General features: G+C 47.4%; 1 protein-coding gene across 7 annotated transcripts in view; it reads left to right on the plus strand.

Annotated features, from left to right (window-relative positions):
- BRD9 (bromodomain containing 9) overlaps positions 1 to 27,237 on the plus strand; it is a 1,136,180-nt gene that overhangs the window by 492,279 nt on the left and 616,664 nt on the right. For all 7 annotated transcript variants that reach the window (XM_069620588.1, XM_069620585.1, XM_069620589.1 and 4 more), the window contains exon 10: positions 2,826 to 2,921. In XM_069620588.1, coding sequence (XP_069476689.1) covers positions 2,826 to 2,921 — 96 coding nt within the window. The remainder of the gene's footprint in view (positions 1 to 2,825; positions 2,922 to 27,237) is intronic.

The raw sequence follows: 27,237 nt of genomic DNA on the forward strand, positions 1-27,237 counted from the left end.
TGTGTCTTTGGAGGTTCACCAGGAGGCTCAGCAAAGACTGGCACAGATTTGGCCTTTCCACGACGATGCACTTCATTTGGGTCTGAGGTCTCCTGGTGTTGGGGTTCCGCAGCTCCAGAAAGTCACAGGACCTCAGGAGATTTTATTTTTATTTATTTGCATTTATAAAGCGCACAACTGCCCTGGGGCATCGTGGCGCTGTTACAGAGTGATTCACTTGACAGACAGGCATGGTATTGAACAGGGTTGACCGTGTATAGAAGCAGAGGTACAGCAATGGGAGGAAGCATGATTAAGCTGTTCGTAATGTTACATTTGAACAGCGTGGTTATACATATTGGTTTTGGTCTATTGGAACAGCATGATTTTCATCATTTTGCGGAAGGCAGTGTAGGATCTTTTGTTTCTTAGGGTTGTGGGCAGTGCATTCCAATTTTTGGGTGCCAAGTGTTGGAAATGGCTTTGATAAAAAAATCGTCAAACAAAGATAGACTTAGGGGAGTGAAAAACCTCTCCCCCACTTCCTGCCTGCCCAGGCACACTGGATCCTAGGCAGGAACACCCAAGGGTTCCCGCCAAAGACAAAACACACACCCGGACCTCCCACTCCCAGAATGGTAGAAGAAGTGCTTACCAAGGACAACCATGCTAGAAATTATGAAAAAGGAACCAAGACCCCAAGGTAGTAGTAGTCAGGTGACCCTATTGTGCCTAACTGGGTCTTTGGACGTAGCCTGCGGTAAATAATAGCACAATTGTATCTAGAACACTTCCACTGCCACCAGCCATAACTAGAAGGATGTCTCTGTGACTAGAAATTCACAGGAGCAAAGATAATGATACTAAGTATCTCCTTGGTGCTCCACATAAGATGTTGTGTGGCAATTTCTCAGAATGTAAAGTTTTAGGAGAGATACAGAGTATCTCTCTATCTTTTAAGAGCTGTAGTTACTTGAGGATAAGAAAAATTCTCAAAGGAGAATCCAAAGGGTTTCCAGCAACACTGCCCATAAGGAGCTGCGTGTTGCTAAAGTAAAATACCAATACCTTAAGGGATATGGAGGAAAATAGATTCTGGAGAAAAGGTAAAACACAGAGAACAGAGTTCCAAAAGACAGATACCATAAGAATGAATGAGTGGAAAAAGGCTCCACTCTTTCAGGATTTAAGGAAAAAAGGTCCAGAAGTCCAGAAAAAGGTGCTTGGGGGTCTCACTAGGAGAGGGGATGAAACATAAAAATGATAGATCTATATAACAGTATGGACCTACTTAAAGAGGCACATAAACCCAACACCGGCACTGTTGATCCAATAAGTGGAAACGTTTTGTCATCTGGTGCAACTCTAAAAACATCAACCCTACTGACTGTTCACCTAAAGGTATAGTGCTTTATCTAACATACCTATTAGATTCGGGACTCATTTAGAACTCTCTGAAGGTCTACCTCACTGCTCTCTCTGCATACACCACGTCTCGGAGCAAGGTTTCATGGTGGAAAATTCCAGTAATCAAGGCTATAGCCTTTATTGCAAATGTTCCTCTTGATTCTATTTGCAAGGCACCTACCTGCAGTTCTGTTCACACTTTCACTCAACATTACTGCTTAGAAACACACTCCAGGTCTGATTATTTGGGGAGACAAGCGGTGCCAAGACATCTCTTTGCAACTGTTACTTCACATATCCCACCACCATCTCCTGGTACTGATCGCTAGTCTATGCACAGCATGTAATTCTAAGCAGATTCACAAGTATCAGAAGACACGCACTCCTCAGCGTAATGGTATTGCTGATGATTGTGTCTGCTTAGATTCACATGAGCCCACCCTTCCTCACCTCATGGAGTAGAAGGAACACAGACCTCTTACACCTTTTTCTTCCGTACTCACTCAGGCTTTCTGTAAGACTCTCTCACGGCAGAAGAAAAATAACCATTGGGACCTCAGCGTGTGAAGGATTTTGGGTACACTACACATCACCTTAGGGATATTGTTAGAGTCACGCCCATGTCGACGTCCCTTTTCGATCTTCGAAAGAAAGATGCAATAGTCCACTATTGCGGTTATAGGTGAAAGGTGCGAATGAAAAGTTTCGAAATACAATAGGTTAGAAACAAAAGGACCGAAAACAAAAGGTTCAAAAAAATATATATTTATTTTTTTACTATTTTCTTTTTGGGGGGGGGGGGTCCCCCCACCCAACACCCGTTTTTGTGGTAAAAAACACTTTTTTTACCTATACGGAAACCCAAAAATAAATATATAATAAAAAAAATCAGACCTTTTGTTTTCGGCCCTATGTACCCGAACCTATTGCATTCAAACCTTTTGTAATCGCACCTTTAACCGGACACCCACTAATTGCCACTAGATGTAGACTGTATGCACAGAATGTGAATATAAGCAGATACAATCATCAGAAATATGATTACGGTGAGTAATGTATGTCTATTTTAGTTGTAGAATATTTGTTAGGAATACCTTGTGGATATTGATGGAAAGTATGGATATATATTGTATTTATTTACTTAATATTTTATTTGTTTAATACAAGTTTTACATTAGGTGTTTTTGTGCTCAAATTTTTGTTTTTTTCTGTTATGAAATATCAAATGTTAAACTATTGTTATAACATTGATGTTTGTTGTGTCTGAATTGTGTTTTATAGGGATTGCATAAGGAGTTGAAGTTAAAGAAGTGTTTGTTTGTTTGGGCAGATGGGCTTTTATTGTCTAGTCTTATTTCTCTTATTCACTGGCAACTCTTCATGCATCTACCACCTTAATGTGTTGCCTTTCACATAGTAACTTAAAAAATGTATTTCAGAGGAAGAGACGCATCCAGTGGATCTGAGTTCTCTTTCAAACAAATTGTTACCTACCTTCACTGCACTGGGTTTCAAAGATGAACGCAGAAGTAAAGGTAAACTGGAAAGGTTAATGTTTTGTACTATGATTCTGTTGTATTTGAGTGCTGTGTATTACTGTCCTTACTCCTAAACTCAAAAAAGAAGGGAAACCGCAAGCAGTATATTAAATGGTGATGGCGTGACAATGCAAGGAGACAAATGAATATCAAAACAGGAGTGAAGTATATCTTTGCAAAGGAGGTTTGTTTATGCATGTTTTCTTTTTTTTCTACCTGTTGATATCAAGCTTAAAAATATGTCCAGTCCTGTTTCTTCCTCCCTGGGAATGTCATAATCCATCTATGGAGAACTAGGTATTTATTGTAAGGCATTAAAGAATTGAAAGCATTTTGTTTCCATGTATTAGACCCTTCTGTCCAATCCAAACAGCCTTTTCATTTTGTTTGTTTTTGTCATTCCGTGGTCCCCCTCCCATTGTCCTGTATCAAATGCTCAATCAAAGCTATGTCTATCCTGAGATGTTTTATGGCAGATTCAAACAATGTGTGCCTAGTTTGCCATGGACTCCAGCAGCAATGACACCTTTATGCTATTCGTTACTTCCTCTATGTTGAATCCTTAAAGACATGTTACATCCGTATTTTGAGGTCTATAATATGTGAACGCTGTTAGCATTGAAGGACTTGGTAGACAGTAAGCAAAAGGTGAGTAAACCTGTGTCTCTTTTGTCCTGCTCCCTCCAACCCAGTTGATTTGAGAATTGCCTGAAATGCAGGTGCATCTTTAGAGGCTAGCTGTCTGTTAGGGTGATTTCATAGAATGTCTTTGGTGAGGGGTTGCAAATGCCAATGTGTGTGGTCAGTGTCCACCCACCAGATTAGCCCAAAATAGTCTGTGTGTATGTAGCGGAGCAGTCTGACTTCACAGATAAACATATAAGTACTATATACGTTAAGTAAAAGATAATCCAGTATATGTAAAAACAGTGATGGGTCTAAACCAGATGCAGCTCACTTGTAAACCAGTTGGAAAAGAGGGTAACATTTATTATAATACTACACATTTTCTAAGGGCCAGGAACACATAATCACCAAAAAGTATGTGACCTAAACTATATGCAGTACACCATCTATAAAGGACCCAGTTCACCCGAATTTGGGCAAAGTTTTGCTACATTTGAAGTGAGCTGTAGGGATTTATCAGACTATAATGCATTACACCTCACAGGAACACTTTAAAAATACAGGGATTTCTCTGAAAACTCTAGGACCCCAGGGGGTAGATACATGAAGCAGTGGCTTATACGGAAGTCATTTTTAAATTGTTAATGTCACTTTTCAGAAGTTCCAGATGTTGTGGAGAATGTTCATTGCTGTGCTAATTCCCTTCAAACTTGGAGACCCCCAGCTCTTTTGCTGGACTTATGACTTCTTTAATGTTAACTCCTGAGTGAGTGGGACCCTTTTCTCCCTCTCTCGTGTGTTTTAACCTGATTTAGATTTTGTGTTATCACTGTTTTTGGAGTCTGACAAACTCCATAGGCATTTGTATGGTGAAACACAGCACCTTCAGCGCAGTGTCACTGAGAAATCCTTTGGATTTCTCATAAAGTTTAAATACCTTTTCTTGGGTTGTTGGATATGATTTTCATAGAAATGGTAAATCTTCCTGATCTGGGTCAACCCCAGAACATTTTGATTTACTGGTGGGTTATTTTTTTCCTTAATACCTCTGTGAGTGGGAACCTTTTTCCACACACCCAGAATCTTTTACTGTTTTATGGGTGTCATTTTTATTAGACTGTCCATAGTGTCTTTTTAAAGTTATCCTCTTTAACAACTTTTTGGCAAAAAGTTCCTGTTGTTGCTGGGTTGCCCTAGTGGCCCCCCCTTTTAACTTTCCTTTGCTGACCTTGAGAGAACTACAGTTCCCAAGGGTAGAAAGGATGTTTTGATCCCTTTTACATTTTATTTGGTGAAACCAGCACACCCACCTTATGTGGAGTGCTGGGAAGATACAATGTATCCCGTTTCGCACTAAAACTGTGACAATCTGTTACAGGGACAAGCTTACCTTCAATGGCTGGTGGCAGTGATACCTTGTTTTCATTTGGTGCACCTTTACTGCGGGCAGTGTTCACAGCTGCAGCGAAGGCAGCGAGTGCTCATTTTACCAAAATGGCCCCTGTCTTCTCTTCTTTTTGCTCCATTTTAGTGTTTCTTGTCCTTTCGTGTACCTTCCCCTGACATCCAGGGTGGGAAATTTCTTTGTGTGATTTTTATCTTCGGTGGGAGCATCCTGGACTCCCCGCCCAAGCTCCAGTTTGTCTGTGAAGACAGGAAGCGAGGGAGGAGTTCAAAACTTCACAGCCCTTTGTCTTCCTCCTTGCTTGAATGGGGACAAATCCCAGTGGGGGGGCTGGCTGTCCTGATTGGACAACCAGACCGCCCCTTGTTGTAAAATGCAGGGAGAGAATGCAGAAGTTGTGCTCTAGTTCCTGTTAAATACTGCAAACCTGAAAGCTGAAGAATAAGTCGACCACTGAAACTGAAGCGGATGATGGAGAAAAGGCGTCTGTGACAATTTCAGCAACCGGAGAGCCTGCTGTGTAACTGGAGCCTGCTGTAGCCCTTCCTTCCAATCGACCTGGGGACTCCAAAAACGACGACCTTGACCCAGAGCCTGGAGAGCCCCACTACACTCAAGAAAACCTGCATTTTGAGCCATCCCACATGTTCCTGCGACCTTGCGGGCTGCAATACCCCAATATCCTAGGACCTCAAGCAATTGTGCGGTGCACGGCCTTCCGAATCTTGCTGAAACTTTGTGGGCATCCTGGTCTATCTCCAGAGACACAAATCTAGTCTGAAAAGTCCCCTCATCAGAGTGCTGGACCTTTGTAACGAAGAGAATTCAACCACGATTTTCTGTCTTCTGTGCTCCTGTAAAAGGTGCCAAATCCACAGAACCGCATTCAGCGTGAGGAAAACCTCGCCTAGAGCCTTCTTCATTGATCCCTGCTGCAAGGTCCCTTCCAAGGTCCTGTTTTCAGTCACCACCACAAGGAATACACTGACCGGGTTTTTGGCTGCAGATCCTGAAGTCGTCCTGCTGTAAAATCTTCTTCAATGCATTTTCTTCAATGCTGAGGTACTGTGTTGACTTGGGTATGTACTTTCCTTAAGTCTCTTAGGATTTTTGTGTAGCTGTGATGGGGAGGACCCTGTAGGAGACTACACCAGCCTTGTCCTCTTGGCAATAGGTAATCCAACCTTTGGTATAAGTCTGTACTACACAAGTTGGTAGAGTGACTGAGAACCCAGGCTTATCTCAAGAGGGGTCAATGTGAGCTGTATGGTCGTTACCTAGAGTTTCACAGTGACACGTATCCAAATAACATGTATACGCAAGGTTTCTTGATTAAATAATGATTTATTAATTTAACTGTCCGTTTTAAAATAAGCCTTCGTTAGAGGGAAGCAATTGGCATCAATAAAAATACACTTCAAAATACACTCATTCAGTTCACTTGAAGTAAGCTGACACCCTTTTGGGATGACACACAGAATTTCCTACACCCTCAGGTGACTTCAATAGCTAGGACACTGTGGACATTAATGTATCACTTATTACCCTTTAACTGTAATACTGATGTTTTGGCAAAAAGGAAAAGGTTAGGGAAGGAAACAATACAAGATTCTCAAACAAGTAAGCACTTTGCCCCCCCAAATGCAATGTAAGTTAACCCTTTCCCAGCTATAAAAGTAAGCTATGTATGACCTTTTGGATGGATAGTTAAAACACAAAGTCAGAGGTTAGAAGAGTCTCTGGAGATCCAGGACAGCCAATGTCACTTGAGCAAAGTCTAGGGGAGCTGAGGCACTTCTTGAAGGTAAGTAAATAAAATAAATACATTAAATAAGTAAAAAGTATTGCACAATGTTATTTTGTTGTAAAAGAAATCACTGTTGGGCCACAAGTTGGAAGGCTTTAGAAGGGAAAACTCTTTAACAGGCAGCAAATGCAAATCTCAACTGAGAGCAAGCAAGCTACACAACAAGAGGTAAGTACCCCTTAGTTCACAGTACCTTATGTCTCAAGCAATGCTTCCAGCTGGCTTCTGTTCCTGTTGTAGGTCTTTCAGATCCTGTTGTTCCTGACCCTCAGTCGTGGGGACAAGAGGGAGGGCATCTGGGCACTCCTCCACTACGATTTGAATGTTGGCGGCAGCAATGGGCAAAGTTCAGATCAGCGGCACTTATCTGTTTCAGCTTCTCCCAAATAGCATCACTGCGGTTCTTGGACACCTTATGGACTTTCCTTGCTTCCGGAGTCCAGCACTCTGTTGCGGCGGCTCAGGCTTGGTTAGTCCTGCTTAGACGGAGTCCGGAGGATCTTCCTGTAGCTCGGGTCCGACTTAAAAATGATGCATTCGATTCTGGTGTTCCTGTCCCCTGGTACTCGGTTCCTGCAGCAGCAATGGAATTACAGCCAGCAAAGAGAGGGTTTCCAGTCGAGTTCGTCTTGGCGTCGATTGGTCCCACCAAGGGGAGAAGTCATCCTTTTCAGGGCTTCTCTAGTTGAGGCGAATTCAGAGCTTCAACACTGCAGGAGGGCTTCACCGGGCAAACCAACGGTCCAGGAGTTGCAGCAAGCTTCTCTTCCAAGTTCTTCTTTGGATTCCTAAGTCCAGTGGTCGACTCTGCCTGCCTTGCAAAAGACCTCGCCTTTTTATGCAAGTCTCCCATTCATTTGCAGCCTACCTGTCACTCACACAGCAGGGTGGCTCACCTCCAAGGACAGCCAGCCGCCCAATCGCCTTTGGGTGCATTACTGTAACCGAGGAGACTAAGCACAGGGAGTTTCGGGAACCTCCTTCGCTTCCTGCCCTGCCAGACAGGCTGGAGCCAGAGGCGGGCTTCACCGGTGAATCCCACCAAAGCCAATTATTATATTATAAAAATTAATAAAGCGCAGACTATGACCCAAAGGCATCTAGGCGCTGAGGGAGGGAAACAGCACACATACAAAGAATTGTGCCCCAAGTATACTAATTGGCAAAGGACAAACTGAAAAGATGAGTCTTTAGAGCCCTCCTGAACGGAAAATATTCAGCTAGGGCTCTCAAATATAGCTGGAAAGCCTTCCACAAACTGGGGACCAGCACAGAAAAAGAGAGGCCACCCAAGCGCTTTCGATTAAGCAGGACATGCGCTTCAGAACAGAGTCTACGTATAGGGCAGTACCTTTCCAGTTTCCTTGACAAACAATGGGGGTCTTCATTGGGGAGGGCTCAGTGAACAGTACACAGAATCTTAAACTCGATCCATGCTCCAATCAGGAGACAATGCAGCGGGTGGAGAAGAGCAGCAGAGGGAGTCAGACGAGGGGCTTTGAGTGCCAAGCGCACAACAGCATTTTGAAGGAGCTGCAGCCGCTGGATCTGGTCCTTCGGTTGCCCCAAGTAGATCACATTACAATAGTCTGAGGAGCCCATAATAGTGGATGTGACCAATGTAATACAATTTCCTGGAGGAAGCAAGGGAAGGATTTTCCTCAGAGCTTTCAATTTTCCGAAGCCAGCACCACAGATAGCGGAAATCTGGGCTTCATGTGATCCATTGGGAAGGTGTTTCACTCCAAGGCTCTTAACCGATGCACAGGGAACAGGGCAACGGCCTAGAGATTCAGGCCCATATTGGGAGTTCCAGAGGTGGTCCCTTCCCTGAGGCCCCACAACCAGAACCTCAGTTGTGTTTACACTAAGCTGCAACCAATTGGCTGCCATCCAGGAACCCCCTTTCTCCAGACAGTCATGCAGCTTCTTAGGTAAATCAGCTATGGAAGAGACCAGCCGAAAAATCAGCTGCGTGGGCATTATCTTTACATGTGACACAGAGCTCCTTCAGTGCGGTGACACAGGGAAGTCTTGGATTTCCCAAAGGTTCAAATACCTTCTATTGGTGAAACTACTGTTGCCAAGGACAGTAAAGTGAAATTGACTTTACTTACATTTTGTAACTTTCTAGACCCAACACACCCTACCTTACAATAGGGTGCTGGAGGGGTTACTTAGTATCCCCTTTGTCTAGTTTCTCATGTAACATTTTTCTGTTACCTTTTCTACAATTAATGGCTGGTGACAGTGGTTTACTTTTTACTACCATTGTGTGCTTTTACTGCGGGCTGCAATTGCAGCTGCAGTAAGGCAGCCATGGGTGCCCATTTTGTCAAAATGGCACCAGTCTTCTTTTTTCACCAGTTCTTGTTGGAAAGGTCCTTCGTGAGATTTACTCTGTGCGCCAAACCAGGTTTGGTCCCTTTGTGCGTTTTGTCTTTGGCGGGATTCATGAGTGAAGCCCGCCTCTGGCTCCAGCGTGTCTGGCAGGGGCAGGAAGTGAGGGTGGTGCCTGAAACTCCCTGGGCTTAGTCTCCTTGGTTACAGGAATGCACCCAAGGGTGATTGGCTGAAGGCTGTCCTCGGAGGACAGCTACCCTGCTGTATGGTTGACAGCTAGGCTGCAAATGAATGGGAGAAACCTGCATAAAAGGCAAGGCTTTTTGGCTTGGAAGGCAGAATCGACCACTGGACGAAGGAATCCAAAGAAGAATTCGGAATAGATGCCTGCTGCAACTCCTGGATCTTTGGTTTGCCCGGTGAAGCCATGCTGCTGTGCTGAAGCTCCGAATTCACCTCAACTAGAGAAGACCTGCAAAGGACGACTTCTCCCCTTGGGTAGGTGGGACAAATCTACCTCAAGACGAGCTCATCCGGAAATCCTCTCGAAGCTGGCTGTACTTCCATTGTTGCTGCAGGAACCGAAGTGCCAGGGAGAGAAACACCAGAAAGGAGCGAGTGTCTTTAAGTCGGACCCGAGCTCCAGGAAGATCCTCCGGACGCCCAGGAAGCAGAACTGACCAAACCACCTCAACAGAGTGCTGGACCTCAGATGCGATGTCCAGGGTGCTATCCGAGAGACCGCAGTGGTGCTATTTGCTATAGGCGCAAGGAGCTGAAACCGCAAAGTGCCGCTGAATTGAAGTTTGCCCTTTGCTGCCGCTGACCTTCCCATTGTAGTCCAGGAGTCCCCAGACATCCCCCCTCTTGTCCCCACGACTGAGGCCCAGGAACAACAGGATCTGCAGACCTACACAGGAACAGAAGCCAGCTGGAACCATTTCTTCTAACCAAAGGTACTGTAAAACTAAGGGGACTTACCTCTTGTAGTGCAGCCTTGCTTGTTCTCAGTTGAGACTTGTCTTGGTTGCTTTTGCAGAGTTGCTTGCATCTTTGCCCATCACAAGTCTCCCAGCTTGTGGCCATGCATTGATTCTATTTTTCTACAAAGACTTCTAACACATTGTGCAAGACTTTTACTTGCCTGCAAGAAGTGCTTCAGCTCACCTAGACTTTTGCTCAATTAACATTGGCTGGCCTGGCTCCCTGAAAGTCTCTTCTGACCTCTGACTTTGTGCTTTACCTCTCCTCCAGGAAAAGGCTTAATTTACTTTGCATTGGGGGTTCAAACGTACTTGCCTGCTTCAGAATATTTGTTTAACCTTTGTTTTATTTCCAAACCCTTTTCTTTGTCACCAACTCAGTATTGCTCTAAATGTACCAGTGAGATATTAATGTCCACAGTGTGCTAGTTATTTGTCACCTAAGGGTGTAGCAAACATCTGTGTGCAATCCCAAATGGGTACTTCTGATTTAGAGAATCTAAGAGTGTGTATTTTGAAGTGTATTTGTGTGATGCTTATATATTGCTCCCTTCTAAAGAAGGCTTATTCAACTGATTGTTAAATAAATTAATAATTGTTTAATCACGAAACTTTGAGTGTAAGAGTTTATTTGAGTACTTGTCACTGTGAATCCATGTGTAAAAACCCTACTTCTCACATTGACCCCTCTTGAGATAAGCCTGGCTGCTCAGCCACACTACCAACCTGTGTAGTACAGACTTAAAGGTTGGGTTCCTATTGCCAGCAGGTCAAGGTTGCTGCAGTCTCCCAAAGGGTACTGCACACAATCTTACCTAACATCCCCTTCTGCCACTGAGAACACCCATGCCCCAAGAACCAGGGAAAGACTTTTAAGGGATTGAGCCTTTTGCCTAGAAAAGAGAATATGTGTTTAAAAGTTACTTACTTGAATAAGAGTTAGTTGGTAACTGTAAATCTAAGAGTGAACAGTTAACAAAAGTTCTTACTTACCTTTGATGTGTGATTTAGTATTCTCAAAAGTATGGTTAACCTCTTTTACCAAGTGGTTCCACAATCTCTAAACATGAATACACCTGAAGACCCACTTATAGTGGAGGTAATCCAGGTGGATGTGAAAAGCTTCAGTGTTTTTAACAAACCGAAGAGGACAAGGAGTTTCCTTGACCCCAAGTTAGGAATTAAGTGTTCTCCTTTAGTTCAGAGTGTCCAGAAGGAAACTTCCAGGCCTGAGAAACTGAAAACCAAAAAGAGTTATAAGAAGCCTAAGAATAGCTTTCTTACTAGGCGTTCTAATAAAAAGCCTGTGACTCCAACTACTCCTACAGGAGAGATGAATAGGTGTTCTGACAAGGCTAGGATCTCTGTTTCAAGAGACCACTCTAAACCTGTGGGATCCTCTACAGAGAATCCTATTGTAAATCCTAGTGTTAGATGGGAAACCCCTAGCCAAGGTAAAACTAGATCGAAGAGGAAGTGGAAGCATGTACAATGCTTTGCCACAACCCCTCCAACTAGGATACCTGAGACCCAACCTGCTCTTGTGGAAGGTGGTGGTGAATCGTGGAGACCCCTCTAGGTCTAAGGGATTTCTTTATAAGAAACACTTTAAAAAGCCTATTGTAGGTTCAGAAGTTGTATCAACTTCTGAGGGACCGTTAAATCTGATCCCCTATACATTAGACAAGAGAAAAGGGCCCAACAATACTTGTAGGCCTTGTAGTTTACAAATGAAAACTAATATAAAAAAAAGTATCACAGCAATGGTTACAAAAATATTGCTGGTGGACTCAGCAAACCGTTTAACCCACTTGAAACATGAGATCGATCCTGGTGATGATTAGATCCTCCTGTTCCTTAGTCTGGGAGGGACGGGTGTTAGGTAAGATTCATAGAAATGGTAAATCCTCCTGACCTGGTCAACCCCAGAACCTTTTGCTTTACTGGTGGGTTATTTTTTCTTAACCTCTGTGAGTGGGAACCTTTTTTAACACCGCCAGAATCTTTTACTCTTTTTATGGGTGTCATTTTTTACACTCTACATAGTTTTTTTTTTTTTTTAACCATGTTTATTTTTGGTTCGAAGGCATATAAGCAATTACAACATAGCATTTGACAACATTAAACTCTTATGCTCTACATTTAACACCTGTTTATGTCTTTCAGATCATTAGGATACGCTTTACCTCAATTTCTCCCCTCAGTTCACTCCCTCCCTCCTCCCCCCTCCCCTACTCACCCACTTCTTTTTATTAACCTCTTAACCTCTATAGGGTCCTCTCCCCCCAACTGTAAGTATTGTTTTACATTTCAGATTCTAAACTTTTGAAGTTTTCTTCCCCTTCTTAACCTCAGAGTCTCATTATCTTCATTTTGAGGGAGTTCATGTTACATGTGTGTTTCGGAGCAAGAAGGGTTTGAAGAAATGAGCTTCTCTGTCCCGTACATGTTCATGAAATGGATTCTATGTAGTTAGGAATCTTAGGTATTTACCAGTGCTGATGGCGCATATTTTCTCCATAGCCATCACCCCCCATATCTTAACCCACCACCATGCTGAAATTGGACCTTCTTTGTTTTTCCAATTTTGTGCAAGTCTCATTCTGGGTGCTGATAGTAGATGGGTGATAAGTTTGGCTGTTGTTCCCGACATTGCGTATTTCCCTTCTATAGGGACTCCTAGGAGAATTGTCTTCAGAGATCTCGGCAGGTCCACTCCTGAGATGTCTTTTATTTCCTTCCATTAGGCGACTGCCTTAGGACACGTCCACCACATGTGGAACAAGTCTCCCTTCTCCCCGCAGTTCCTCCAACAGTTTGGTGAGTAAGACTTTGTAATTTTCTGGATGCGGTTCCGGGTCATATATCATCTAAGGCACAATTTGTACGCAAATTCCTTTATTGTAGTGCATCTTGAGGTGCTGTGTGCACGCGCCCATATTTGGTACCATTCCTCCTCCGTTAGTGACTCTTTCATATCTCTTTCCCAATTCATTTTGTATGCGAGATGGTCGGTTGGCTGGTCGTTGTAGAGGAGTTTGTAGAGTCTAGAGACCCCCTTTGCTGTGTTGCCTTCTTGAAGCGACAGTTCTAGGCCTGATGGTGTTCTCATGCCCGCCTTCTTCACCGTTGGGTAAGTAATCCAGTGTCTAATTTGCGCATATCTATAGCGTTCGTTTTCACCTATATTGAATTTCAACTGGCAATCTGTGAAGAGCAATGGAGCGCCGTCTTTGTACATGTCTTTCAGGTGTGTCGTTTCTGCCCCTGCCCAGCCCACCCAATATCCATGTTGAAGACCCAGAGTGAAGTCTGGGTTGCCCATCAGTGGCGTATTATGGACCCATTCCATGAGGAATGTGTTTCTTTGTTAAGGTGTGTGTCCCGGGATCGGGCAGCACCTGTGGAGGCAGGGTTCCCGGAAGGCGTCCGAACAGGGGAGGCCAGGCTGGTGGAAGTGTCACTGGCTGATGGTATACAAAGTAGCAACTCCAATCCTTCTCGGTAGGACAAAGGAATTGGGTAGACCTCCAGAGGTACAAATACTTCCCCTGCGGATCAGAAGCAGTTACAGCGCCGTGGTAGATGGTGATGCTACTGACAAGGAGTGAGGATGCACAGGAGGTACTTGCAGAGTCTGGACACCACAGCGAGATGAGCGAAGGGAGAACCAGAAGCATGGTGATCAGGATACTGGAGATAGGGAGGAGCAGGCAACTTGAGAAACCAAGGGGAAAACAGGCGAGGGAAGCCAAAAGGCGAGGCAAAAGGTCTGAGACCAACCAAGGTGGCAAAAGGCTGGCTGATTCCAGGTCAGACAGCACAGGAGGGACCCCACAAGAGATCCAAGGGAGACTATGCCAGAGAACCGGCTGGGGAAGACTGGAACCAGGCAAGGCAAGCAGGGTAGGAAACCAGAGAACCAGGGAATCCGGCAGGAAGGATAGAAGCAGGTGTGGAAGGCAAAACTGGAAGCAAGCGCTGCTATGGCTGGTCAGGAACGAACCGCGTTAAGACACAATTTGTTCTCTGACTCAGCCGCTATTTACGCGGCCTTCGGCATGAAGCCGAGGCCTGGAGCGCAGGCTGGACCGCGCATGCGCAGCCGCCCAGGCCAGGAGCGACAACAAGGCTTGAAATGCAAGCCGCTGGCCTCCGAGTATTGCGGTGCATGCGCGCGCCGAAAACAATCCGAGGTTTCGGACGTCGGGAGACTCCTCTCCCTACTAGCCAAAACCTCGGATAGACCCGCCAAGACCGGCAGTGTCTCGCCCCCCCCCCCAGGTAAGTGGCCTAACACCAGGACCCCCTGCAGAAAGACCAGGCGCACCAGGCTTCCAGGGATGAGAGAGATAGAACTCCCGAACCAAACGAGGTGCATGAACATTGACAACCGGTTCCCAGGTGCGATCACAGGGGGGGTAGTCCTTCCAGTCCACTAAATATTGTAATTTTCCCCTATAAAAACGGGAATCACAAATCTCCTGGACCTCAAATTCTGGCGCACCCTGAACATCAATGGCTGCAGGTCGAGGATGGGAACGACCATAGGAGTCGGGACGACAGGGTTTCAGCAGGGAAACATGAAAGACTGGGTGAACACGCCATGAGGTAGGTAAAGCCAGTCTAAATGCTACCGGAGACACCTGCTTAATTATACGGAAAGGACCATGGAATCTAGGGGCCAATTTCAGTGGAAGATTTTGGGCAGGAAGATTTCTGGAAGATAACCACACCAGGTCTCCTACTTGAAAAACCGGACCTAGACTCCGACGCTTGTCAGCAGCCTTTTTCATACTAGCCTGTGCCATAGTCAAGGAACCTGTCGCCTGGCGATGACAACCTTGTACATTGGCTATCAACCGATCAGCCGAAGGAACCGAACTGGGTTGTACGGGAGGGAGAGGTAGTAACTTGGGATGTAGGCCAGAGGAACAGTAGAAGGGACTAAACCCAGTAGCCGAGTGCACAGAGTTGTTATAAGCTACTTCTGCCAGGGCTAGATGAGACATCCAATTGGACTGGGAAGCATTAGTGAAACAGCGTAAATACTGTTCTAAAGTCTGATTGGTCCTCTCCGTCTGCCCGTTAGTCTGTGGGTGATGACCAGAGCTAAGGGCTCTATGTATACTCAAATGTCGGCAGAGTTGACCCCAAAAGGCAGAAACTAATTGAGAGCCCCTATCCGATATAATCTTCTCTGGCAAGCCATGTAGACGGTAAATTTTCTGTAAAAAGGACTGGGCCATCTGAGCAGCTGTGGGTATCTTCGGGAAAGGAATGAAGTGGGCCATCTTAGTAAAGCAGTCTGCCACAACCATGATGCAGGTCTGGCCCTCGGAACATGGAAGATCCACATTAAAGTCAGTGGCTAGTGTGTGCCAAGGGTAAGGTGGAATTTCAATAGGATGCAATACGCCTCCAGATCTCTGTCTCGGAGTCTTAGCCTGGGCATAAATCGGACAAGACTCCACATATTGCTTGACTTGGGTAGCCCAGCCAGGCCACCAAAATTGACGGGCGATCACCTCCTGTGTAGCTCGAATCCCACGATGTCCTCCTATTTTGGAATCATGTAGTCCCTGCAATACGGCTCTACGGAGATCTTTAGTTGGTAAGTACAATCTTTTCTGAAAGAGCAGAAGGCCATCTCTTTCGCTCATTTGTGGAATCTTCAATAAGGTGGTACGTTTTGGGTCCACTGCAGTTTCCTGGGCTACTCTCTGTAGGTAGGGTACTAGAGCTAGGAGAAAATGTTTCGGGGCTAGCACTGGTTCTCCCTTGTTTTCCTGCGCTATATCGTCTTCCAGAGAGCGAGATAAAGCATCGGCTTTGACATTCTTATTGTTGGATATGTAAGTGATATGGAAATCGAAATGTGAAAAAAAGAAGGCCCACCGAGCCTGGCGTGGTGATCTACATTGTAAGGATCGTAGAAACTGTAAGTTTCGGTGGTCTGTATGCACTTCCACTGGGAAACGCCCTCCTAATAGATGGTGGCGCCATTCTTCGAAAGCAGTCTTAATGGCTAGGAGCTCCTTCTTGATGATAGGATAGTTCCGCTCACTGGCGGTGAGTTTTCGGGAATAGTATGCTAGGGGAAATTCAGTCTCCAAATCTGGACCAAGTTGTAACAATACAGCCCCCACAGCATAGTCCGACGCATCCGCTTCAACAATAAAGGGTCTGTCCTCCCGTGGGCGTTGAAGAATGGGAGAGGTGCTGAAGGCTTCTTTTAAACGCAGAAAGGAAGCAGCGGCCTCCGGTCCCCATACAAAGGCACTCTTAACACTGGTCAGGTTAGAAAGAGGGGCTGCCCATTTGGAAAATGATGGTATGAATCGACGATAGAAATTTACGAATCCAAGGAAGCGCTGTAGGGATCGCCGATCTCTGGGAGGCTTCCACTCCAGAATAGCACAGACTTTAGCAGGATCCATATGTATACCTGTAGCACTGATGACATATCCCAGGAACTTCACTTTATCTTGATGGAAATGGCACTTTTCTGGCTTGACGTATAAGTGATTCTGCTGTAACCTCTTTAACTTGAACTATGTGTTCCTTGCGGTCCTTGGAATACACAAGGATATCATCCAAGTAAACCCAAACTGATACTCCGATTAAATCAGCAAATATGTGATCCATAAGACGTTGAAAAACTGAGGGAGCGTTGCACAAGCCAAAGGGCATCACGCGGTACTCGTAATGCCCCATTGGAGTCTTAAATGCGGTCTTCCACTCATCACCAGATCTTATGCACACTAGATGATAAGCTCCTCGGAGGTCTAGCTTGGTGAACACCCGGGCTTCATGTAGTGACTCCATAATGGTTTGTATCAAGGGGAGTGGATACCGGTCTTTCTTAGTGATATCATTTAATTGACGATAATCGATGCATGGCCGAAGGGTACCCTCCTTCTTAACAAAGAATAAAGGAAATCCTGCAGGAGAGGTGGAGGGTACGATGTATCCCTTTTGTAGGCAATCCCGTAGATACTCCTGTAGTACTTCCTTTTCTTGTGCTGTTAGGGAGTAGACCTTGCCATGTGGTATAGTAGTGTCTGGAAGAAGATCTTTAGAACAATCAAAGCTTCTGTGCGGAGGCAACGGGATATCCTTTGGATCAGAAAAAACCTCCTGGAATTCTATGCATTCTGACGGTATTGTAGAGACCGAGTAAAGGCTTGTTCTACTACATAAATCGGTCTGGGTTGAGGTTGTGGTCTTCATTGCCGGATGGTAGGTGCCTAAGCATTCTTGCTTGCAACGGGCTGAACAAAACTCTAGTGTCCTGGTCTCCCAGTTGATGTTAGGATTGTGATGCAACAACCAAGGTAAGCCCAGGATAATTGGGTACGAAGGTGTCTTGATGACATCAAAAGAGATCAGTTCCTGATGCTCCTCTATTTGAAGTTGTAATGTTCCAGTATGCTGATGAACCGGTCCAGAAGACAGAGGAGTGCCATCAATAACTTCTACCACGGAAGCACATCTCTTCTGCAGCAAAGCGATCCCGTTCTTGGCTACAAAGTCAGCATCAATAGAGTTACCGGAAGCTCCACAATCCAACAGACCAAGGACCTCTACAGGTTCGTTTCTTGCCCACGTAACCTTGATTCTCAAGGCCATGAGTACCACTGGCTGCATTGGCTGTTTTTCCCGGTGATCATCTGGAAGGACTGAAATTAAAGAAGAGGGGCCTGTCGTTGCCTTCCCTACATACGACAGGCCGTTTAGTTTTCCGATTTACGGAGAGGGCGTTGAGGGCACGTAGAGAGGTAATGCCCGGAGGCCCCACAGTACAGGCACAACCTGAGATCTCTCCTTCTTTTCCTTTCGGCGTCTGACAGGGGACCTCTTAGGGCTCCCAATTGCATGGGTTCAGATGCTGATTCTTGTGAGCTTGAGACATTAGGAATTTCTGGCAGGACTCTCGAAAGCGTCTTTTCAGATCTACGCCTCTCGTTCCGTCTCTCAGTCAATCTATGGTCGATACGTAGGACTTGTTCTTGAAGTGCCTGCAAGGTCTCTGGTTCTGGTATATGTAACAACTCGTCCTTGTATTCTTCCCTTAGTCCCCTACGAAAGAGAGTCTTCTGGGTAACTTCCGGCCATTGGGAATCCGTGGCCAACTGGCAGAAACGACTGATATAAGCAATAATGTCACTGGAGCCTTGTTTTAAGTCCATTAGTTGGTTCTGAGCTGTAGCGCTAGGTTTGGTGACTGGAACACTTCCAAAAAGGCCTTTTCAAAGGCTACAAAATCCTCCAATATTGGGCTCTTGGCTACCACAAGGGGCGTAGCCCAGGCCAACGCATTGCCAACCAGATTGCCCAAAATATATCTAATCTTGGCCTTATCCTGATTGAAATGGGTTGGACGACACAAGAAATGGATTCGCCAATGATTGCAAAATTCAGCCACTCGTCTGGGATCTCCGTTGAATTTCACTGGGCTGGTCTGTGCCATCACTGTCTCTGGCGAAATATTAGCACTGGTCCCTTGAGCCACCATCTGTCTTAATGCCAAATTCTCCCGATGAAGTGCCGACATCTCGGCACGTAAAGCTCTGATCTCACTCCTTAAATCCTCCATGTCATCCATCCCTGGATCAGTACAGATAGGTAGGCGTCTTAATCTGTTAAGGTGTGTGTCCCGGGATCGGGCAGCACCTGTGGAGGCAGGGTTCCTGGAAGGCGTCCGAACAGGGGAGGCCAGGCTGGTGGAAGTGTCACTGGCTGATGGTATACAAAGTAGCAACTCCAATCCTTCTCGGTAGGACAAAGGGATTGGGTAGACCTCCAGAGGTACAAATACTTCCCCTGCGGATCAGAAGCAGTTACAGCGCCGTGGTAGATGGTGATGCTACTGACAAGGAGTGAGGATGCACAGGAGGTACTTGCAGAGTCTGGACACCACAGCGAGATGGGCGAAGGGAGAACCAGAAGCGTGGTGATCAGGATACTGGAGATAGGGAGGAGCAGGCAACTTGAGAAACCAAGGGGAAAACAGGCGAGGGAAGCCAAAAGGCGAGGCAAAAGGTCTGAGACCAACCAAGGTGGCAAAAGGCTGGCTGATTCCAGGTCAGACAGCACAGGAGGGGGACCCCACAAGAGATCCAGGGGAGACTAGGGCCAGAGAACCGGCTGGGGAAGACTGGAACCAGGCAAGGCAAGCAGGGTAGGAAACCAGAGAACCAGGGAATCCGGCAGGAAGGATAGAAGCAGGTGTGGAAGGCAAAACTGGAAGCAAGCGCTGCTACGGCTGGTCAGGAACGAACCGCGTTAAGACGCGATTCGTTCTCTGACTCAGCCGCTATTTACGGCCCTCGGCATGAAGCCGAGGCCTGGAGTGCAGGCTGGACCGCGCATGCGCAACCGCCCAGGCCAGGAGCGACAACGAGACGTGAAACGCAAGCCGCCGGCCTCCGCATATTGCGGCGCATGCGCGCGCCGAAAACAATCCGAGGTTTTGGACGTCAGGAGACTCCTCTCCCTACTAGCCGAAACCTCGGATAGACCCACCAAGACCGGCAGCGTTTCTCCCCCCCCCCCGGTAAGTGGCCTAACATTCTTTTTCCGGGCTTTGTCCCAGCTTATTAGAGACCATTTCGTCATTTCTAGTAAGGCTTCTCTGTTGTTTCGGTTTTCTTTGCTCAGGCTCAGAAGGGCTATTAGGGGGACGGATGAGACTGTTTGTTCGATTCTGCACCATTCTTTATGGTCTTCTGGTTTCGCCCATCTCAGCATTGGCGCTAATTGTGCCGCCATAATGTATCTGTCTATTTCGAGGGGATTGGGTCCTCCGACGTATTCCATATCTATGACAGGTAATGTCCACAGCTGTGCTGCTTCGGAAAATTTTCTGCGTCCTGCGTCGATGACGTCGATGCGCCATCCCCGAGGATCTCCTCCGACAGCCGAGGTCACCCGATGTGATAAGTAGGACGCACGACGCCCATAGCCTCAGTTCCGTTTTTTCCGCGAACGTGTTCGCTTCGTGAATCTCGGTACGCCTCGACTCTTAGGAGTTTGTTGTATTCTTCTCGGTTCTTTAAACCTGTTCGGTTTTTGTGTAAACCTGTTCGTGACAATGTCTACCTCGTCTTCAACCCCGCGTCCAGGCTTCAAGAAATGCGGGGACTGTGGGTCCAAGATGTCGGTAATGGACTTGCACGATGCCTGCCTCTGGCGCCTCAGGGAGGCCCACGACACAGATGACTGCCAGTCGCTCACGGCCAAGGCCTTGCGAGAGCGCAAGAAGTTGTTGTCAGTAGGTAGGGTGTCTAAGCCCAGGAAGTCGATGTCTGCGGGGCTTTCGACGGATGATTCGAGAGGCGACTCTCCGCATCATCGTCGGAGGTCCAGTGGGTCTCCTTCCAGGAGTCAGTCTCGTCACTCCTCTGCCTCTTTGAGGCATTCCCGGAAGCGCCGGCATCGGTCGCCTTCCCCGTCCTCTTCCGAGGATCCCGCTGGTCGGCGGGTCACTTATCCCACCATGCAAGCGACACCGGAGGAATGGGCTTCCTTCGGGAAGATGATGTTGGGGATTCTTGGATCGCAGGGCACCGGTCCGTCCGCGCCTCCGAGTGGGGTCGGCTGTGATCGGTCGAGAGACACCGCTCGCAGGCCTTCGGGCCCGGGTGGTCGGCACTGTTCGCAGGAGAGGTCCCGCTCGGACAAGGGTAACCGTTCTCGCCATGCCCGTTCCAGGTCCCGATCCTCGACGCGCTCGAGACCGCGTGATCCTGTGCCGTCTTCGAGGAAGACGTCGACGCCCTGGCTTCGAGGCCTGTGTCGACGCCGCTGGTGCTGGCGGCGCTGCGGCTGACGCCGATTCGCTCAACGTCGACGCCGATTCTCTCGGTCACCCAGTACTTGGGATGGTTGGCTCCCCCAGGGGAGTTTGTTCAGGATGATCTCACGGACATCCTTGATCTTGGTCCCCCCACTAACCCGGTACTGCCGTTTCATATGGCTCTGCATTGAAGGGTGGCGGCGGCTTGGACTGTTCCGGAGAGTCTCCCGGCAGTGGGCAAGTCTTTGTCGTGAAAATACCGTCCAGCCAGTAGCGACCCCTGCTACTTGTCCAGGCACCCCACTCCGGAGAGTTTGGTGGTGCAGGCGGCTACGGCCCCGGCAAAGCAGGCGTCGTATCCTACCATCCCTCCGGATAGGGACGACAAACGTTTTGATGGCTGGGCAAAGAAAGTGTTTTCTTCAGGGGGTATGGCGCTTCAGGCGGCCAGCTCCGTATGTGCCTTGTCTCGTTTCACACACACTCTGTGGAACTGTGTTGCATTAGCGGCTGAACATATTCCCGAAGGGGACGAACGGGATGGTTTCCTTGCTATGGTTCAGGATGGCAAGGATGCCATGTGTGAGGCCGTTCAGTCGGGTTTGGACATGGCAGATTGTGTCAGCCGGTCCATGACGGCGAGCACCGTAATACGCAGGTTTGCGTGGTGGCGGAAGTCAGGGTTCGCTCCTGATGTACAGTCCCGGCTCCTCAACATGCCTTTTGACGGTGAACATCTTTTTGGCAGCAGGGCTGACGAGAGCCTTGAGAGGTTGCAGACCTCTAAAGCTGCAGCGAAGTCGTTGGGTGCTGCAGTTCGACAACCTCTGCCTTTTTGTCCTAGGGGACAACAATGGAGGTGTGGTTCCTTTCGCTATTACTCGTCCTTCAGTAAAGCGAGAGGAGTTGTCAGTCAAAGGGGCCACCCTAAGAGTGCCAGAGGTGGAAAACAGGGTACTCTAGGTGCCAAGGCCGCTCGGGCAGTTGCCTCTTTGCCCGCAGGCAACGCCGCAGCCGCTACCACTCAGTCATGAGGCCAGGTCCCATGGTTCCTCGGTTGGGGGAAGGCTGGCGCAGCATCTTGTAGACTGTCTTCCCTTTCGGCAGAGGCCTCGCAACAATCCACCTGGGAACCTCTCTTTGAAGAGTCCGGATCCGCTCCTTGCTCAGAAAATTCAAGTCCTGCTGGAGAAAGGCACAATAGAACTGGTGCCTGTAGCGGAGAGGAACAAGGGATGGTATTCCCCTTATTTTTTGATTTAGAAGAAAGACGGGGGATTGAGACCCATCATGGACTTGCGCGGTTTGAACAAACTCCTCAGGAAGGACAAGTTCAAGATGGTTACCCTCTCTGAAGTCCTGCAGGCCCTTCAACTTCAGGACTGGTTGGTGTCTCTCGACCTCAAGGACGCTTACGTCCATGTGCCGATCCATCCCAAGCACAAGAAGTACCTGAGGTTCGCGGTTGGCGACTCGCACTTTCAGTTTCGGGTCCTGCCATTCGGATTGACCTCCAGCCGAGGGTTTTCACCAAGCTCATAGTGGTGGTGGCAGCGCATCTCAGGAAAGGGGGGATTCACGTCTACCCCTACCTGGGCGATTGATCGATCAGGGGGAGCTCTCCCGAGCAAGTCCTGGATCATCTGTCCGTCACCTGCCACTCCCCTCACAGCTGGGCTTCTCCCTCAATTGACGCCAACACAGGGCTCCAGTACATCGGAGCAGTGCTCGACACATCTCTGGGGCTGTGTTTTCCTCCCCAGGTGAGGGCTCTTCACATTCAGCAGATGGTGAACAAGTTTCAACTTGCCCAGATGCTCCCGGCTTTCGAGTTCTTGAGACTGCTGGGCCTCATGGCATCCTGCATTCTTCTGGTGCCAAAGGCCAGGTTGCGGATGAGATCTTTGCAATGGGAACTCAAGCTCCAGTGGTCTCAGTCCTCCGGCAGGATGTCGGACCCTGTCCAGGTGCCGCCCTCGGTCGCCCAGGACCTTCTGTGGTGGGCCGTCGAAGGCAATCTGATGAAGAGGGCCCCATTTTGGCTGCCCTGGCCAGAGGTGACGATCGCGACGGACGCTTCCCTCACGGGATGGTGAGCTCATGCCAACGGGTTGACAGTCAGCGGTCGTTGGTCTCTGTCGGAGTCCAGACTCCATATCAATCTGTTGGAGCTGAGGGCCGTCAGGCTAGCCCTGAAGGCTTTTCTGACGACTGTGCGAGGAAAGAGTGTCCTGATTCTAACGGACAACACGGTGGCCATGCACTACCTCAACAAAAAGGGGGGGGCAGGGTAACTTCCTCTGTGCAGGGAGGCGATGCAGCTCGAGTTCTGGGCCATCCAGCAGGAAGTTTCGATCTGGGCTGTTCATCTGACCGGAGACGACAACGAGACGGCGGACGCTCTGAGCAGGCAGAGCACGATCTCTCACGAGTGGGAGCTGGATCAGGAGATTCTCCTGGAGATCTTCGCCCTTTGGGGGACCCCTCAAGTGGATCTCTTCGCCTCCAGCGTCAACCGGAAGTGCGAAAGGTTCTGCTCGTGGGAATTTCCTCCAAAAGGAGCCTTAGGAGACGCGTTCGTGGTGGAGTGGTCATTCCCACTGCTGTACGAGTTTCCTCCAGTCCCCGTCATCCCGCAAGTACTGCAGAGGTTACGGAGGTTCGGTTCCCGGATGATCCTCATTGCTCTGGCGTGGGCCCGGAGGACGTGGTACTCAGACCTTCTCGACTTCTCCATCTGCCCTCCACGTCGTCTTCCCTACCGAGACGATCTGCTCTCACAGGAGGAGGGTCAAGTTCTCCATCCAGAGGTCAGGTTCCTCAACCTTCACGCTTGGCTTCTGAAAGATTGAGGTATAAGGATTGGGACCTCTCTGAAGACGTGATGGAGGTTTTGCTCTCGGCCAGGCGGCCGGCAACAAAGTCTCTGTACTGTTGCCGTTGGTGGAAGTTCTTCGACTGGTACAGAGTTAAGAATGTGGATCCTTTTGAGTGTGACATTCCCATGGTTCTGTCTTTTTTGCTTTCCTTGGCCCACAGTGGCTTGCAAGTGGGGACCATTAAAGGTTACCTGGCGGCGCTGTCCATATTTAAGCGCTCGTCTGAAGAATGTTCCTATTTTAAGATTCCTTTAATTTCTCAGTTTTTGAAAGGGCTCACTAATGTGTTCCCTCTGTCACCTTTTCTGGTGCCCGGTTGGGATTTGAACCTGGTTCTTAAGTTTCTTATGGGTGCTCCGTTTGAGCCTTTGCATTCTTGTGCTTTGAGACTGTTAACTCTGAAAACTGTGTTTTTGGTTGCGGTTACTTCCGCTCGCAGAGTGAGTGAGTTACAGGCACTTTCAGTTAAGCCACCCTTCACTGTGTTTCATAAGGACAGGGTTGTCCTTCGAGTTCATCCTTCCTTTCTTCCGAAGGTGGTTTCGGAATTTCATTTGGGCCAGAAGGTTGTTCTTCCGGCGTTCTATCCTCCTCCACATCCTGGTAAGGAAGAGGAGAGGCTCCATAGGCTTGATCCTAGGAGATTGTTGAGCTTTTATATTTCGCACATGTCCCGAGTCAGAGTGGACGATCAACTTTTCATTTGTTACGCTGAAAAGCGTTTGGGACAAGCTGTGACGAAACAGACTTTGTCTCGTTGGATTATTTTAGCTATCTCCGAGTGTTACCGCTTGGCGGGTAAGGACCCTGCGGCTGGCTTGCGGGCCCATTCTATCAGGGGAGTGGCTGCGTCTACTGCCCTGCAAAGGGGTGTTCCTATTCGTCACATCTGTGATGCAACCACCTGGACTTCGGTACATACTTTTGTACGTCACTACTTCCTCGATTCCATCCGAGGGCAGGATCTGGCCTTTGGCAAGGCAGTCCTTTATTCCGCAATTTGATTGGGCATGCTAAATTTGTGTTCTAAATTCTTTTCCCACCTCCTTGCTTGGTACTGCTTTGGGAGTCTTCTCATAGATATGGAATATGTCGGAGGACCCAATCCCCTCGAAGAACAAGTTACTCTCTTACCTGGTAACGTTCTTTTCGATGGGATGGTCCGACAACGTATTCCATATCGCTCCCTCCCTGCCTTCCCCGCTACAGAATTTCTTTTGCGATTGCAGCATGCGTTCCGCAAGGCCTTGTGTGTCTGACTGGCAGAAAGCTGGTGTCACACGTTCTGGGGAAAAAACTACAACTGAGGCTACGGGTGTCGTGCGTCCTACTTATCACATCGGGTGATGTCGGCTGTCGGAGGAGGTCCTCGGGGACGGCGCATCGACGTCATCGACGCAGGACGCAGACGCCGAAAATTTTCCGAAGCAGCACAGCTGTGGACATTACCTGTCATAGATATGAAATACGTTGTCGGACCATCCCATCGAAAGAATGTTACCAGGTAAGAGAGTAACTTGTTCTTCTGGAACTCCCAGACCGCCCATATATGGGGAGCGCATTAGGGTTTGTTTCTGGATTCTAGGTTTCTTATTATGCCATATGAATTTGAATACCGCGTCCTGCAGCTCCCGGATCTGGTGGTATTGGCACTGGCAGTGAGCTTACTACATAGAGGAGGCGGGGTAGAATGGTCATTTTGACTGCTGTGATGCGGGCGAACCATGACAGCTCCTGGGAGTCCCATCTGCGCATGTCTTCCTATAATTGTTTCCACAGCAGCGTTATGTTTGTCTGATATAGTTTGTGTGGATCGCTGGCGAGGTGAATTCCTAAATATTCCAGTTTTCTTTCAACCCAGCGCATCGGGCATTATCTCACCAGAGTCTCGACATCCTCTCTCCTTGCCGTTATGTTCATAGCTTTCGATTTGGAGAAGTTTATGGAGAACCCCGAGACGGTGTCCAGTCATAATATCGAATGCAATATTTTTGAAAGTCAAAATGTCGGAAAAAAATGTTGAAAATAAAAATGTCGAATTACAAAAATGTCGAATTTTTTTCGATTTTTTTTTTTAATTAATGTTTAAATAATTAATTAATTAATTATAGTTTATAAAACATAATTTTTTTAAATGGTTAAAGGTATATCCATGGTGGGTGGGGGGGATGGGGAGGAGGGGGGGGGTTGGGGTAGGGGTTTGGGATGGTTTTTTTTAATAATTAATTATTTAATTAATGTTTTATTAAATACTTTTTTTGAAAAATTAAAGGTATATCCATGGGGGGTGTTGGGGGGGATGGGGAGGAGTGGAGGGTTGGGGTAGGGGTTTGGGATGGGGGGTTTGGGGGGGACCCCCCCCAATAAAAAACATTAGTATGTGTGACATTTTACATAGTTATTTTAACATTGGTTTTTCGATATTTTTTTTTCGAATTAATGACTTTCTATTATATGTATGTGTTTTCGACATTTTTGCATTCGACATTTTTGCATTCAACATTTTTGTAATTCGACATTATTTTTTCGATATTATGACTATAAACCCCCCGAGACCTGTCTGAATTCCTCCAACTGGGCCATGGCTCTAGGCATTGTATTTTTTGGGTCTCCCATGAAGAGCTTGATGTTGTCCGCATATAGGGCTATTTTGTGAGTTTCCTGACCTATTGTAACTCCCTTGATACTGATGCCCTGGCGGATCTGCATTTTGCACATGGTTCCATTGCCATTGCAAAAATTATGGGGAGAGAGGTGAGCCCTGTCGTGTGCCCCTTCCAATCTCCATGAATTCTGTGCCCTGACCATTGATCCTGAAGCTTGTCGATGGGTGTTGGTAGTTGGCGAGCACCATTTTCGTAAATTCTGGACCGCAACCAAACCGCTCCAAAATCAATCTCAGATAGCCCCAGTCCATACTGTCGAAGGCCCGGGTGGCATCCAGAGCCGCTACTGCAAATGATTGTTGTGTACGTCACCCAGCGTCTATGACGTCTACTGCCCTTCTGACGATGTCTTGTGTGCGTCTGTCGGCAATGAACCCTGCTTGGTCATCCTGTATTATGTTTGGAAGGATTTCCATTAGACGAGTTGCTAAGATTTTCGTGTAGATTTTTACATCTGAGTTCAGCAGTGCTATAGGCCGATAGCTTGCACCGTTTTTGGGATCTTTGCCTGGTTTTAGCATTAGTATAGTTATTGACTTCCCCATATCTTGTGTGACCTTCCCCTCTTCTCTAATTGTATTGAATAGTTTTGACAGCGGACCTAGCAATTGTGTACGAAATGTTTTGTAATACCCAATGCCAAAACCGTCTGGACCTGGAGTCTTATTTGCTGGTAGTGCTGTGATAGCGTTGCCGATTTCTTGGGCTGTAATTGGTTTCCCAAGATTGGTTCTGTCTTTCTCTGCAATTTGGGGCAGCTAGAGAGAGTTGATATAGTTGCGTTGATGTTCTGAGTCTAGAT

The sequence above is a fragment of the Ambystoma mexicanum genome, chromosome 5q (assembly GCF_040938575.1).
Source record: "Ambystoma mexicanum isolate Mex_15411 chromosome 5q, UKY_AmexF1_1, whole genome shotgun sequence".
NCBI classification, from domain to species: domain Eukaryota; kingdom Metazoa; phylum Chordata; class Amphibia; order Caudata; family Ambystomatidae; genus Ambystoma; species Ambystoma mexicanum.